General features: G+C 29.4%; 2 protein-coding genes across 4 annotated transcripts; one reads left to right on the top strand and one right to left on the bottom strand.

Moving 5' to 3' along the window:
* Window positions 1–263: 263 nt before the first annotated feature.
* Window positions 264–9,231, bottom strand: LOC130894284 (DDB1- and CUL4-associated factor 5). The gene is made up of 12 exons (XM_057800998.1): window positions 8,924–9,231; window positions 7,819–7,999; window positions 6,965–7,104; window positions 6,775–6,904; window positions 6,447–6,721; window positions 6,275–6,390; window positions 6,101–6,217; window positions 5,326–5,472; window positions 5,109–5,266; window positions 4,383–4,643; window positions 2,317–2,493; window positions 264–2,261 (listed from the first exon to the last, which is right to left on the bottom strand). Exons 1-12 carry the CDS (start codon window positions 9,114–9,116, stop codon window positions 1,889–1,891), a joined length of 2,268 nt encoding a protein of 755 aa, XP_057656981.1. The 5' UTR covers window positions 9,117–9,231; the 3' UTR covers window positions 264–1,888.
* Window positions 9,232–9,736: 505 nt separating this feature from the next.
* On the top strand, window positions 9,737–13,818 carry LOC130893817 (ribitol 5-phosphate transferase FKRP). Of its 3 annotated transcripts, none has more exons than XR_009059252.1 (4): window positions 9,737–10,725; window positions 11,284–11,444; window positions 11,503–13,128; window positions 13,187–13,303. XR_009059252.1 is itself a non-coding variant. In XM_057800214.1 (4 exons), exons 1-4 carry the CDS (start codon window positions 9,988–9,990, stop codon window positions 13,435–13,437), a joined length of 1,491 nt encoding a protein of 496 aa, XP_057656197.1. In that variant the 5' UTR covers window positions 9,737–9,987; the 3' UTR covers window positions 13,438–13,818. The 3 variants fall into 3 exon arrangements, 2 of the variants coding, with proteins under 2 accessions (XP_057656197.1, XP_057656196.1); XM_057800214.1 differs by having other exon boundaries at window positions 11,503–11,843; window positions 13,187–13,818; XM_057800213.1 differs by having other exon boundaries at window positions 11,503–13,818.
* Window positions 13,819–14,596: the final 778 nt, after the last annotated feature.

The raw sequence follows: 14,596 nt of genomic DNA on the forward strand, positions 1-14,596 counted from the left end.
TATTTATGATCACAACGCTTCTTCTTTATGGCAACACCCAGTCAATTTACTTAAAATATGATATGACTAAAAAACTAAGCACATCAAACTAAAAATTATGTTTAACTTTTTAGTTTGATGTGTTTTATATACCTACAACTCGTCGAAACTTGTATCGAGCCATAACGGTGTAGTAGGTAAGGTTATCGGAATGCTAAATTGCATATCAATAATAAAAACACAGTTAAATGATATATTATGTACTTATAAGAAATAAAACCAAATTTTTATTTTTTTTATAGATATAATTTGTATGATAATACAGAAAATTATAAATAGAAAAAATCAACTTTAACAAGACTATAATTTGTGGAGAGAAAAATTTGGAGGCTCCGAAACATTCCTTCAACTTATTTAAGCTAATATTCCGAGGGATACTAAAACTCAATATAAATCGATTTAATTTGGTAATTAAAGTAGGAATATTTCACCAGAATTTATATTTTTCATAAAACTTCCTCCAAATTGAAAAAAAAAATCGATAAACTTAGCACGATTATTGGAAATACTACAAAAAAGCATTTAAGAAATAAAAAAAAATACTGCAAAATCAAAAATTATCAGTTACAGTAGTATGAAAATTTTACTAAACAGAAATTTCAAATTAAACTTAATTTTGATCTACTGAATTCCTGATACACTAAAAGAATTTTGTGGAAATTTGTCTTTAGCTCTTTTGGCTGTTCTTGTACTTTTGCATATAGGGGTAGGATTACTGGAAAAATAATATTTTTTCTACACCATATACTGGTTTAGAATTATTGAAAATTTTGAAAAATGGTATTTCATATGTCACCGTCATCAATAAATAATTAATTTACTTGTACTATTGCAGTTAGAGGTAGAATTATACGAAAAATGATATTGAGGAGGTCTTTAATATCAATAAATGATGCATTTATTCATGTTCGTGGAAATTTGAAAGTTTTCACTAAATATACTGTTGTGGCATCAAAATTTGGAAAAATGGTATTTCGGGTGTCACCTATATCGATAAATAATTTCTAAACAAACCACTATTACTAGGATTATAAAAAATATTGAAAAGTGGTATTTAGATGTTTTCTTGCAGATGGGGCCACTCTTGGTAGGATTATGTACAAATTTTCAAAATGATATTTGGGGAGTTATTCATACCAATAAAGAAAAAAATTTTTTGTATTCATGCAAATTGGACAGTTTCTACACTATATAAATAATTTGGAAAAAGTGGTTGTATTCAAAATTGTTTGAAATCAAAAAAAGTAACAAACTTCTATATTAGAATTATATAAATAAAATTTGATAAACCAGAAAAAGAAATTCTTGTGCTGCTAGTGATTTTTGTTCAAGTAAACAAATTATTGAACAAGTTAATGTAAGTAATATAACCTTTCTGAAGATTTTAAAACCAAATGGATACTTTTACTTTAAAGTACAAACAACAACACTGATGATGAATAAAAAATCAAAAATTGTAATCTTATCATAGAAACTGAATTGATAAGAACATTATATTTCTTCTTCTCTATACAAGTCCTGGAGACTATAATTTATGTAACCCTCAAGTACTACAGGGATACACAACTGGTAGCACTGGAAAGAACAAGAAAAACTGAAGGCAGTGGATGTAATAAAATTTATTGAAGGATCAGGAATAAAAGAACTACTAGTGATTCATCACCCTAATCACCTATACATATATACGACCTTGGAAATATTTTATTAAATAGTTTATTTACCATAGTGGTAAAATTAACCCGATATTTTTAATCCAATACTGGAAAGATCAACCCTTTAAAATAACTGTGCTAAATTTATCATTGAAATAAAGAAAAGCAATGGATCAAATGAAAATAAAAGCAAAAATTCAATTCTCATCGGAATCAACACCGATTTTCTTTTTAACCCTTTTCGCTTTCCTCATAGTATACCTACATTTCTTCCTACACCTCTCACTGTCTGGACTTCTTTCGTCGTTGGAACAATGCGGTTGTAATCTATGGGCAGTTTTCGATGAACCTATACTACTACTTGAACTAGGACCGGTCCCGCAGCCCGAATCCGAAACGCTGACGAGTCGACGTTTCGCTGGTGTGGACGCATACTCGAAATCGCTATCGCTAGTTTCGCTGAAACCCTGATCGGGATTGTCAGGAGAACCGGTCAAGGAGTTCGCACCGTTCATTTGGACTCGACGAGGATCTTCATTTAATGTGAGGCGAGCAGCCGATGTAGAAGATCTAAAATAACAAATAGATGCATGTTCACATAAAGTACGAATGTTTTTTATTTCACCTCAATGTTCTACTACTAGTATTTCCGTTGGCTACTTCCAATATATTTATCAAACTATCTCTGGAACCGTTTAAGGGAGTAGGTAAAATATTTACAAGATTATTAGCTTCCAATTCTTCATTTCCATCTATTTCATTCATATTTCTAGCATCGTCATCTGAGTCTTGTTCAATCAGTCTAAAATTTTTAAGAAGAATATATAACGAATATTATACCCTTATTCCAACAATATAAAATGATATTATACAGGGTATTTTAAAATAAGAGAAACATTGATAAAGTACAGTTAATTTGAAAAACATTAATGTTGATGTTATGGAAAACCCATTAATGGTAAGTATAAATATGGTTAATGGTGTACCATGGCATATATATACTCTAAGTCATGCTTAATACCACTTCCTGAGGAAGAATCTGCAGAGACATTAAGGTCACTATGGTAAATTTCAATTGATGTTAAACAATGAAATATTAATTGATACAGAATCTTCCAAATTGTTTGAATCATTTTTTTTATTACTGTTAAAATCTAGTTTGAAAAACAGTAATGGAACAGAATTGATCAATATTGGAAAAGCTCCAATACAAAGTAGAATAAATTCAGTTTCCAAAAAGTAAAGCAGAATAATTTTTTTTCTACAGCATATATAGAGACAAGAGTTCCACTTTCACCCCTGCAAGTATGGTAATAATCTCAGAAAAAGGGTCAAAAGTCAAATAATATTGAACTAGAGTTGACTGGAAATAAAAATTTCAATCTACAATAAGTAGATAAAAGGTATAAATCTTGTTTTCGAGGTGCAAATGCATATTTTCACAGTGTATAGAATGAAAAAAAAACACATAGGGAAACTACATTCAACCCTCTATAAGTTTGAAAAATATTAGTAAAACAGGGTTGATAGAAAATAGTTTCGTTAGAAAGTATACAGACACTTGAATTTCACTTTCACCCCTACAAGAATTAAAACAACCTTAAAAATGGGGAAAATAATGGTTTAAAAACATAATTTTCAAGTAGATATGACTAGAAATAAAAAAATTTATTAGTAAGTATATTTAGTAAAAAATCTTTGGGAGGTTTAAAACATCATGATTTGATTTTGCAAAGTTAGGTTTAAGAAGTTAATTTCTCTCCAAAGCAGCAACCTAACCTTAAATATAATGTTTATGAGATTTTATGAATTTAGTGAGGTTATTCAAAACAAATGAGTTTACCCTTGAAAAGTCTTGATTTTATTTCCGATCAACAACTATGCAGAGGAAATATGACAGTTTGAAGAAGAAGAAGCCAAGGTAAAGGTAAAAAGGAAGAAGAAAAGCGAAGGAAGTCTGTTGAAGAAGCAAATAGTTTAACAATAATGAAAAAGAAGAAAACAACACTAATAGATCTTTAGATACATTTTTCACATATCTGTAATAAAAAATTATTACCAAATACAGGTATATATGATAACATTGTAAAAATATAAACATTTTAGTAATTTTATGTTGTTTATGTTCCCCAAACCCCCCCTAACAGTATCTAAAAACCACCTGAGGGCCGGGCAGGGCAAGGATTGGGACATACATAACGGAGAGAAGCATATCAGAATAATTTTATTTTTTCTTTTACACATTTTTAAAAGAGCACAATTATAAAGCAAAAGAAGTGCTTTTTCTATTGACACTGTTTCTGAAATTGTAGCTAAAATTAAAAAGAAAAGTGTACCAAACATCTCCACCCTCAAATATTATTTAAAGGCCTAATGTATGTCAAAAATTTTATTTTTTATCTAAAATAAAGTGTAGTTTTTTTGAAAAAAAGTATTATTATAATAATAATGATGCTACAGGAATTTTAATCTTTATATATAAATTTTTTTTCAAATATTCTTCGAAGACAAAGAATGTGCCTGATTATAAATTTTTGAATCTCTGAAAACCCTTTTAAATACCGTTTGAGGAAATTTTATTGTCTTCAGTCAACACCATAGGGCTGTACATAGAAAAATTATTGCTATCCTCAGGTAAATAACTCTAGATAATTCACAATATGTGTAAGTATCCTTTCACTGATTATTTACCTGAAAATGGATCTTTCCGAACTAGTAATTCCAGTACTAGTACTAGGTGTATCGAGAGAATTCTCAGTTGAATCATTATCAGTCATATTTTTCACACTTCTAGTAAAATATTTTGATGGTCTACCATTTGATTTCTTGTGTTTCCTAGATGGCATCGAACAATCTCTTTCTGGACACTTTTTATGAGATTTTTTGTGAAAACCATTATGTTTACCGTACTTAGATTTAGTAGATTTTCTTTTATGAACCTTCTGATGATATCTAAAAAAAATAATTTCATCATTTACAGTTGAAAATTTCCTTCCTTTAATAAAAATACAAAATCAGTTGATAGTAAGGGACCACTGGACACATAAATCTTCTAATAGGTCCATTGTGCTCATTATGTCATAAAAAGTCTTTTAAATGATTCCGGAATTGATCTAGAGAATATTCCATGACTCCAGATTGCCAATAAAGTCTAGACAACAGTAGGAAAATAAAGTTGGTAGATAATTTTAGACAGAAGACAATAATTTTGAGTAGGGAATTATAAATCTTAATTTTTGTAAAAATAATTGATTCCTGATATGTATCAATACTATAATTCACACCCATAATAGAGAAAAATGCAATAACCAAAAATATATGTATAAATAGTGGTCTCTCTTTACATACTACCACTTTATTGGCCCTTTATAGGTCAGAAAAGATATATAACATCTAAATTTTTACATGTTTACTCACTTTTTTCTATAACTGGAAGATTTACTATGGGCCAACTTGGCTAGCGTATTCTTTTTTTTCGAAATTAATTGAGTTATCCTATTCGATCGATATTTCTTTGGTTCATCCGAATTACATCTACCGTTCTTAAATATTTTAGAAATAAGTTTAGACCAATCCTATAAAAATCAAAACAGATTAGTTAAAACTTGTTATATGGAATAAACGGTCAATTTACTTCTTCTTCGCTATCACTATCAGTCGAAAAGGTGCCGTCAGTTTGGGAATCCCACCCTTCGATTTCTCTTTGTATCAACGAATCAAAAAACGCCATCATTTTCGAATCTTCGCAAGTTGATTGATCACTATAATCGTGATTTATACGCTGAAAATCATTATTAATAATTAGATATACCAAAATTTTGCAATATATTTTATGATTCGCTTGCCGTTTGTATAAAACTAACATCACAATAGTTGGAAAATAGATTAAAAAGTCATGGGATGAAACAATCTCCAAATCTATTGATTCTAGGAAAAAATTCAGAAATAAGAAATTTTTTTGAATAAACAGAAACTTCAAGTTCATTTCATGAAATCAAACCTCTAAAAAAAAAGATTTGATAATAAAAAAAATAAGGGTTAACAATTTCAACCCCTTCTAACGCAACAGGAGTATTTAAAAAATACCAGGAGTTATATCTTCGCTATTGTACTGAATATACAAAATTTCAAGTTTCTATCTTCAGTTAAATTTGTGAAAAAAAAAATAAAATCTCAATATAAATGACCGTCTAGTAGGGGGATGCTATAAATGTTGTAATAAGAAAGTCCCATCATAATTTACACAAACAATCACCTGAGACTTTTTTGCAAAAAATTAGAAGTAACCTGTATATAAAGAGGTATAAAAATTCACATAAAAGAAAATAGGAATAAATATACATCATTGATGACTTATTTAAATATATTTGCTGCAATTGGAAAAATAAAAAAAATAAAGTTATACTCACATCGGTATTACCAACTAAACTCATGTAATCGTCATGAGTATATATTTTTCTAACAGGTTCAGTATGTTCCTTAAGGATAGAACCACGCCAATTTCCAACAGGTACCGGACTCCAGAGCTAAATAAAAAAATACAATATGTAATTAACACTATTTAAAAAAAAATAAAAAACTACCTTTATCATTTTCTCGACACCAGAAGAGGCTATGAAATTATTATGGCTGTTATAACGTACTTGATTAACTATAGACCTATGACCCCTTAATACCATATGAGAACTACCCCATTCGCCTAAAAACGCCATTAAAAATTAAAACTATTCGATTGCTTTTTTGAGTATTTCTTACTTTCATCCATCGGTATTTTCCACATATATAAATTAAAATCGTCAGATCCGCTAAGGATATATTCATCATTACTTCCAGCAAAACAACACGTCTTCATGGTACAGGAATTATAATATTGCGGATGATAGAATTGACATACGGCATTTTCATTTTCGGCCAAATATAAAACAGGCGGTAAACGACGCCTTAGAGCCAAAACCTTTTTTCCTGTACTATCAAAACAAGCACTTATTCCACTAGTTTTACCACTTTGAGTATCATAACGGATAAGTTGACTAAAAAATATAATTTCTTGTATTGAAAGTACTACTAAATTTGTACTAGTTACTTTTTGGGTTTCCTACAATCCCAAAGACCTATACCTTCCTCAGAATTTGCTGTTACAAGGTATCTCGGTTTCATTGGGTTGAACATCACAGAGTGAAAACCACTATTTTCTTGGGCAACTACTTGAACTTCTAAAACAGATCAAATAATCACTTATTGAGTGATACTTTTGTTTCCCAAATTTATATCACCTTGATTAGGAACTTCTCTAATATCAAATAACAATATTCTACCATCTTCTCCGGCTGTGGAGATAATGTTATCATTCTGAGGGTGAATGCTCACACCATAAACTGGCTTATCATGTGGAATACTAGTTGTTAAACTTCGACTAAAATATATGTTTTATATTATTGATACTTCAAAGGTGTAAATGTAAATTTTGAGGTGGAGAAGCTCTATTAGATTAAGATCTGTTAGCTGAATACACCATGGCTTAGTTTTTCTATATCTTCAAAATAATTTAAAAAAAAATCTTCTACAAAGGGACACAAAAGTACAATTTGAGTCTCTAATATATACCTATGAGCATTAAAATGATCTCTTCAGACCTAGCATCACATTACAATGAATTTCAAAGGTGTAAAGGTAAGGTGGAGAAACTGTTAGTTGACCACACCATTGCTTAATTCAAAATAATTTTACAATTGTAGAGATTTTCTTCTGCAAACGAAGCCAAAAGTACAATTTGTGCCTCTAATATGTACCTATGAGCACTAAGACAACCTCTCCAGACCTAGCATTAGACTTTTAGTCATCTCTTTATGATTGTGCATTACAAATCCTTGGAAATTCAAAGTAGATATAACAAACCTTTGCTTTACCACAAAAATCAGTCCTGATTATGAGAATTGTTCTCTAATCACTAGTTAATAATTAAAACATCATTTAACAAATTTAAATGTTAATCTTGAAGCCTACATCCATAATTTTCACAAAAAATTCTGTTAATTAAATGTATCTATTACTATTTGAATTATTTTTAAATATCCTCTTTTATTTTTTCATTTTTTTTCGATTTTTTGTAAACATATAAAAAAATTACCTTTCTATTTGATGAATAAGTACTTGATCATCATTTCCACCAGAGAAGATTTTTTCATTACAAGAATCAAAAGTTAAACAAAATATGTTACTCCTGTGAGGTGCTGTCATAACAACTGGAGAGCCCTGATCATAGATCGCTCCAGGAACATACCAAAGAAGTACTCGTTTATCATCTCCACCTAAAATTATATACTAGATTTTGAAAAATATATTTCAAGAAAAATACTTGGAAACTTTATTTCAAGAATTGTTTTTATTTCCTTGACAATTATATAAATATGGTGTGAAATTATTTATTGAAATGAAAGATCAAGTAAATGGGAAAGGACATAGAGGAATAAACACAAAAAGATGGCACCCTCATTAGAATATGGGAGGTTTATATATAAAGAAATATCTAGTATGAATACAAGTTTCAAGTATTATTGCTAATAAAAAATAATAAGAATTAATGTCATAAGATTAAGATTACATAAATCTCCTTAGTCCTAGTAAAAAGTCTGCAATTTCGACAAATAAGATTTATTAGCAAAAGAATAAATAAACACCCTGTTGCTTAATAAATATTTAGAACCAAAGGATCTTACATCTGAAAGTCGTTATTAGATGCCTCAAAATTCTTTTTAAATACACAATTTTTACTGATTACTGTACTAAAGTAAATTAGAAATTAATAAAAAAAACTGTAGGGGGTCAAATATTATAAATTCAAATTAGATGAAATCTATAAAATCAGACAAAATTTATCTATGAAAATTTTTCACATTTTGATGGAAAATATATAAAATAAGATTCCCTTAGATTGAGAAAACCTCTAATAATAATTTCATGGTACCTATTTCTGGATATATAATTTTAGATACTTAAATATTTTTAATTAATTCAGATTGAAAATATTTCAACTAGAGAAAATTTTATGTGATAGGTGCCGCGTATGTTGTCAGCACACATTGAGCTTATAAAATAAATTTTATTAATTACTATACAGATTGTATCAATTGACATATTGTGCCAGTATGAAATATTGTCTTCGCCATTTTTTCGTCGAATAAGTATATTATTTATAATATGTCTAATATAATGATTACATAAAAAGGACTTACCAGAAACTAAATATTCACCGTCGACGGAAAATTCTATCGCATTCACACACCCATAATGTGCAAGCAAATCTTTCCTGTATAAATTCCTTGCTTTCGATAATCTAGCACTAACCAATTTATTTTTTATAAAAATATTGTCTTTATACTGTCTTTCAATTATATAATTAACAGGATTAATAGATGGCATGGCCATTTTTACATAGGTGGAAAACTCATCCACCAAAAATCGTCTTTGTTGACAAAAATTATGTCTTTAAAACGAGCTTCCGAAGTGTCATGAACAGCTGATTGATGCTTAGCTACTTATTACTTGTAAACAGACAGCAATCGAGCAATCAGATACACATTGATAAATTTAATTGGGTAATTAAGCGAAAAGTCTTTCTAATTTAGATTGTATCTATTCAATAAATGTTTATCCAAGATAATGAAATACCAAATTTGTATATATTTCATAAATTATTTGATTTTATTAAATATTTAATCGATTTGGCACAAGTATCCTATTTTGTTTTCTGTATGGTTCGAAATTAAGTAATAATATCTAGAAAACTAAGAATAATGATAGAATAAAATGTTCAATTGAATGTAAGTTACGTAACTTATATTATTGTTTTTGAATCAATTATATGAATTGTACCACATTTTTTGATACTGACTAAATTTCAATTTTTTACTAGATAGCTGAAATAGTAAAAGCCAAACTAAATTAAAATAGAAGAAGAGTACAAAAATAATTGTAATCATAAAACTAAACAAAAGGTAGAGATAAGTATAGTTTTGAATAATTGTTTATATTTATTATATTTTACATAAAAATTGCTGAATTCATATGTTTTATAATATTATTAATAAATAGTGAGTTACACTTTATGAGTACATACATTCTTCCTATTTCTACGCAAACTCTCGAAGCTCCTATATGACATAATATTTTAGAAAAATATTAGGTTAACGTGCACTCATTTAGTTCTGTGAAATCAACAAATATGATTTAAGCAAAAATAAAACGTTAATAATCCTAAGTTTTGAATTAAATATCGCCTCGTAAGTTGATTTCTATTATGCGTTTAAGATCTTTCAAATCATTTCCATTTTTAATCATTCTAATCATAATAAAAATATTAACATTTTACTACGCTTCTCGTTTATTTTCTGGCCTAATACAAACAAATATCGAAGATAAACTGATGCTTCCACCAGTTTCGAAGTCGCCTAAAAAGCATTTGAGTGAATTAGTTACAGTTATAATAAGAGACTTTGAATTACACGAAAATGATGTGACTCTAACCTCTTATTCATTTATAAATACTTTTGCAACTATGCACGTAGTTATAATGTACGACGAGCTTCCGTACCCTCCTTTAGATGTTACTTTAACAAATAATACACTTCCGTATATTAAATTTGTAAAGCTGTCTCCTGAGCTAAAAACTAGCTACATAGACCAATATTCTGTTAGCGACATAAGGTCTAAATATGTACTGTTTGTTCCTGATTCGACGAGAATTACATCAAGGCAGAGTCTACAAAGTATGGTTAATGCCATTGTGAAATTTCCAAGAAGTATTGTTGTTGCTGCTGTTAAAAATAATAAAAACACTCTGGAATGTTTAAGAATGAGTATTAATATTCGTGAATGGACATTAAAGTATGATTTGATGAAAAGTATGGTTTGTGACGCCGTGTCCGGAAAACACGTTATTTTGTTGGAAACTACAACTTTAAGGATGTTATCTAACGCTTTTTTAATGCCATTCCCACATTCTCTTTATCTTCAAACAGCAGCTTTAAAGATAAAGGTACAGAAATGTCTATTTGTTTATTGATGCTGCTCGTTTTTGAAAATTGAGTAGATAGAACATATTTTTTGTTAGCTTTTTACTTATTGTTTCAATATTCAATAGATTTAGTTTTTACTCTATTATTTTAGTGTATACTTCTCATTGTCATTTGCTTGCTTGAAGATATGAATTAGATTTGTATGAGTTTGTTTTGAATGTATTTTTGCTCGATTCTATTTATATAAAGATTCATGGTCATGGTTTTCTTTAATTGAGAAGACAATAAGAGTTTGTTTTTCAAAAATTATAATCTTTCGAAATACATTGGGACACTATTATCTTCAAATCATTCTTTGAAATTATTGCGCAAATTCATAAGGTAGTTGGGTTGCATGAACATAGTGACATTTTATTTTTGAATCACCAAACACGAGTATGTTCATAATCAGAAAGATAAATGGAGAAATCATTGTAGATATTTGGTTAATATAAAAAAATTGCCATGATAATGTCTTTAAAAGATATTTCTTTAAGGAACATCTTAACGATGTTTGGGTTAATTTTTATAATTTTTAGGTAAACATAATCAAAGGTGCATTTTTTCATGAAGGCAAGCCTATATTTCGATCTCATCATGCCCAGTGGAGGCAGAATCAAGTACAAGCAGAACGGTTAAAACAACTATATAATACCTTTAAAATCAAACAAGTTGTTAGAGAAACAGGAATAACTGAGTGGCAAGTTATTTTCGCACAATTACAAAAGTTTTTTGTAATTTTTGTACTTGAATTATAGGTATGGTTGTACCAAGGAAACATCTAGATGTTTTGGAACAATCTTGGATTCCATGCCTTCTTATTTATATGAAAAAAAGTGGACGCCACCTTGTTGTTTATCGAATTTGCGAAAAACTGCAAAACATTTATTCAGTATTTTGGATGAAACTGGTATCCGCTACTGGTTAGAAGCTGGAAGTTTATTGGGAGCAATGAGAAACGGAGATATACTACCGTGGGACCATGACGTTGATGTGGGATTCATAAGAGAAGATCAAGACAGATGTTCTTGGTTGAAAATGGCCAAAACAAAACCTGTAATCGATTCGAAAGGGTTTCTGTGGGAAAAAGCTACTGAAGGTAATTTCTACAGAGTACATTTTAGTAAAACTAATAGAATATTTGTCAACCTATTTCCTTTCTATTCAAAAAACGGCACTATGAGTAAAGATTCTTGGTATACTAGTCATAAAAATATGGAGTTTCCTGAACATTTTTTGCACCCAATGTCTAGTATTGATTTCATTGGGAGAACTGTACCGAGTCCTAATAATATTAGAGATTTTTTGGAATTAAAGTTTGGTAAAGGTTCCATAGAAACACCGGAATATCCAAATCCGAGAAAACTGAAGTTTCCCTGAGTTTTCAAATAATCAAAAAATAAGAGAAATATTTCTTCCTTTATAATTACTTCAAGTATGCCAAATTCTGTGTAAGATTGAACCACTTCCAGTCTTCTTGTCTGAATATCATTTATGCTCGAAATAAGTGAAATAGTTACAAGTCCAAAAATTTCTAATGATTTCTAATAAAGTATAACAGAGAGGGTGTTTGATACAGAAATAATTATATCATACTCTCCATCGCTATATCTTTAAATCATCTCGATAATTCTTAGCAGTTGGTCTGATCGAGTTTCCAATAGAAATATTTTTTTGATCTTCAATAAAAACTTAGTCAAAGTAGTGATTTCTATTAGTGATACTGTTATTTGCTTTGATATTGTAATAACGAATTTTATAATATTTAATGTCGCAGATGCCAAATATTTAAAGTTCCACTTTCTTCGTGTGATTTGTAATAAAAAAGTAATCTCCAAAAACTAAGCATTGTCAAAAAATATTGAAAAGAAAAATAACGTTTTGTTAGTGCATTAATTTTGGAGGTTATTTTATATTTAGATATAACGTAAATAAAAACAAGGTGTTTTAACACAGCTATTTGTTTCTTATGATTTTTATTTACAAAACATAGCAGCTGGTTTGCATGGTTGCCTTGTTGTAATTTTTTCCCACTGTTACCACAAAATTATGACATTGGTTACAATCAAGTAAACCAATAGTTTAATTTGAAAACTTGATTTAAATTTTTAACGTAATGTTCGGTACTCTCTTTTTGGTGGTTAATTATGATAGAAAATTTTGTCACAATTGCAACACAAACGAAATTCAAAACACAATTATGACAATAAATCTAACAACATCGAAGATCGATGTCATATGGCTGCAAACGTTCAGGATATAATATTCCCTGATACACGAGAAATTATCTCATGTACACTTTGGGTTTTTAGATTTTGTACAATTGCAATAATTGTTACAATAAATGTACGTGAGAGTCTAGAAAAATTAGGAATTACCGAAGAGTAGTAGTTGGTGTTAGTGGAATAAAATATAATTTTTTTATAATCTTTTTATTTGCAGAGAGAAACGTTTCACAAATATTTTGTAATCAGAGAAAAACCTCAACCCAACCATCCCCCTCAGTCAGTTTTTTATTGGGTTCTGAAACGATAAGAAGATCCGCTTCGAGTTGTGCAGCTTTAGCGTGGGTCAGGTCATGTGATAGTTTGGCCCTTCCCACGTTAATCTGCAAAACCCTGATACCGGTCTTGCTAGAGGTAAAAAGAAGTAAAAACATAAATAATAGGAAAGTTACGCTGATATCATCTTAATAAAAAATAGTTTATGGTGTGTATTAAAAATTCATAATTACCCGAAGCGTTGTACTCATTTTCGCATTCATATGGTTAAATGCGTTTACAGGGGGCTTTCCAAAAGTACTTTCACAATATCTTACCGCTCGTTTTGTTTCATAGAGTTAATATTAAAGATAGAGAGATCGAAGTATGATAGCTTGTTCAAGTGCCTCTCTCTCCATTTTTGAATATCAACTCTGTGTTTCGTTTGCTGTAAAACACCTTGTGTATGTCGAATCTATTTTCTTTAAATATCTACGAACATTGTGCCAAAGATATTTCTATAGATGTAAAATTATTATGCGTTAAAATAATGTAGAATTTTATTTATTGTTATAATAAATTTTTTTAAAATTATTGTTCTTTTATTAAGTAACTTTGAAAGTTATGTTTGATTAATGTACGTGTTGTTTAATAAGGTTTGTTCTTGGTAGCTGCGCTGGAACTGGACCAGTGCAGGCCAGTTCATGAGTGTATAGAATTAGTTCGATCGGATATAGTGCAGAGGGCACTGGAGCATTTGTTGATTGTTGTATTTGATGTGATTCAGGCCCTTGTAGTATTAACAATAACAGAAAACGATTTAGTACTTTTTGATATTTTACATTCGTCCGATGAAGAAGATTTAGTACCACCGTTTCCAGATTACACTTATTGCACTGTCTTGCACTGACTCTAGATCCAGTGCAAGCAGTACAGTGACGAGTGAACTAGTTCTCTTTCAGTGCTACTAAGAACAGTGACACTAGCGCTGGTTCTGCTATAAAGAACGTTTTAAGTATACACTTCCTGTCTAGTTTTGCCAGTGCAGCTACCAAGAACAAATCTGTAGTTATTTACGTAACTAGATACTAGAATTATTCTTTGAAACTTCAATAGTTTTTACACAACTACTTTTCATAACTGATAATTGAAGGTTATGAAAAAAGTGACGTTTCTTAATGTCAAGGAGTGACTTAAAGTGTCAAATTTTATAGCGGGATTGAATAATAAATATTTTTAAACGAGGATGTTCTTATACAATTTTGTGTATTGAAATTTTTTACATCTATCGAGGCGAAGACGAAGGATATAAAAAGAATTGATAGAAGAAATTTCTTTTGTTTATTAAATGCTATAATTAGAAGAAAGTATA

The sequence above is a fragment of the Diorhabda carinulata genome, chromosome 5 (genome assembly GCF_026250575.1).
Source record: "Diorhabda carinulata isolate Delta chromosome 5, icDioCari1.1, whole genome shotgun sequence".
Lineage (NCBI taxonomy): Eukaryota > Metazoa > Arthropoda > Insecta > Coleoptera > Chrysomelidae > Diorhabda > Diorhabda carinulata.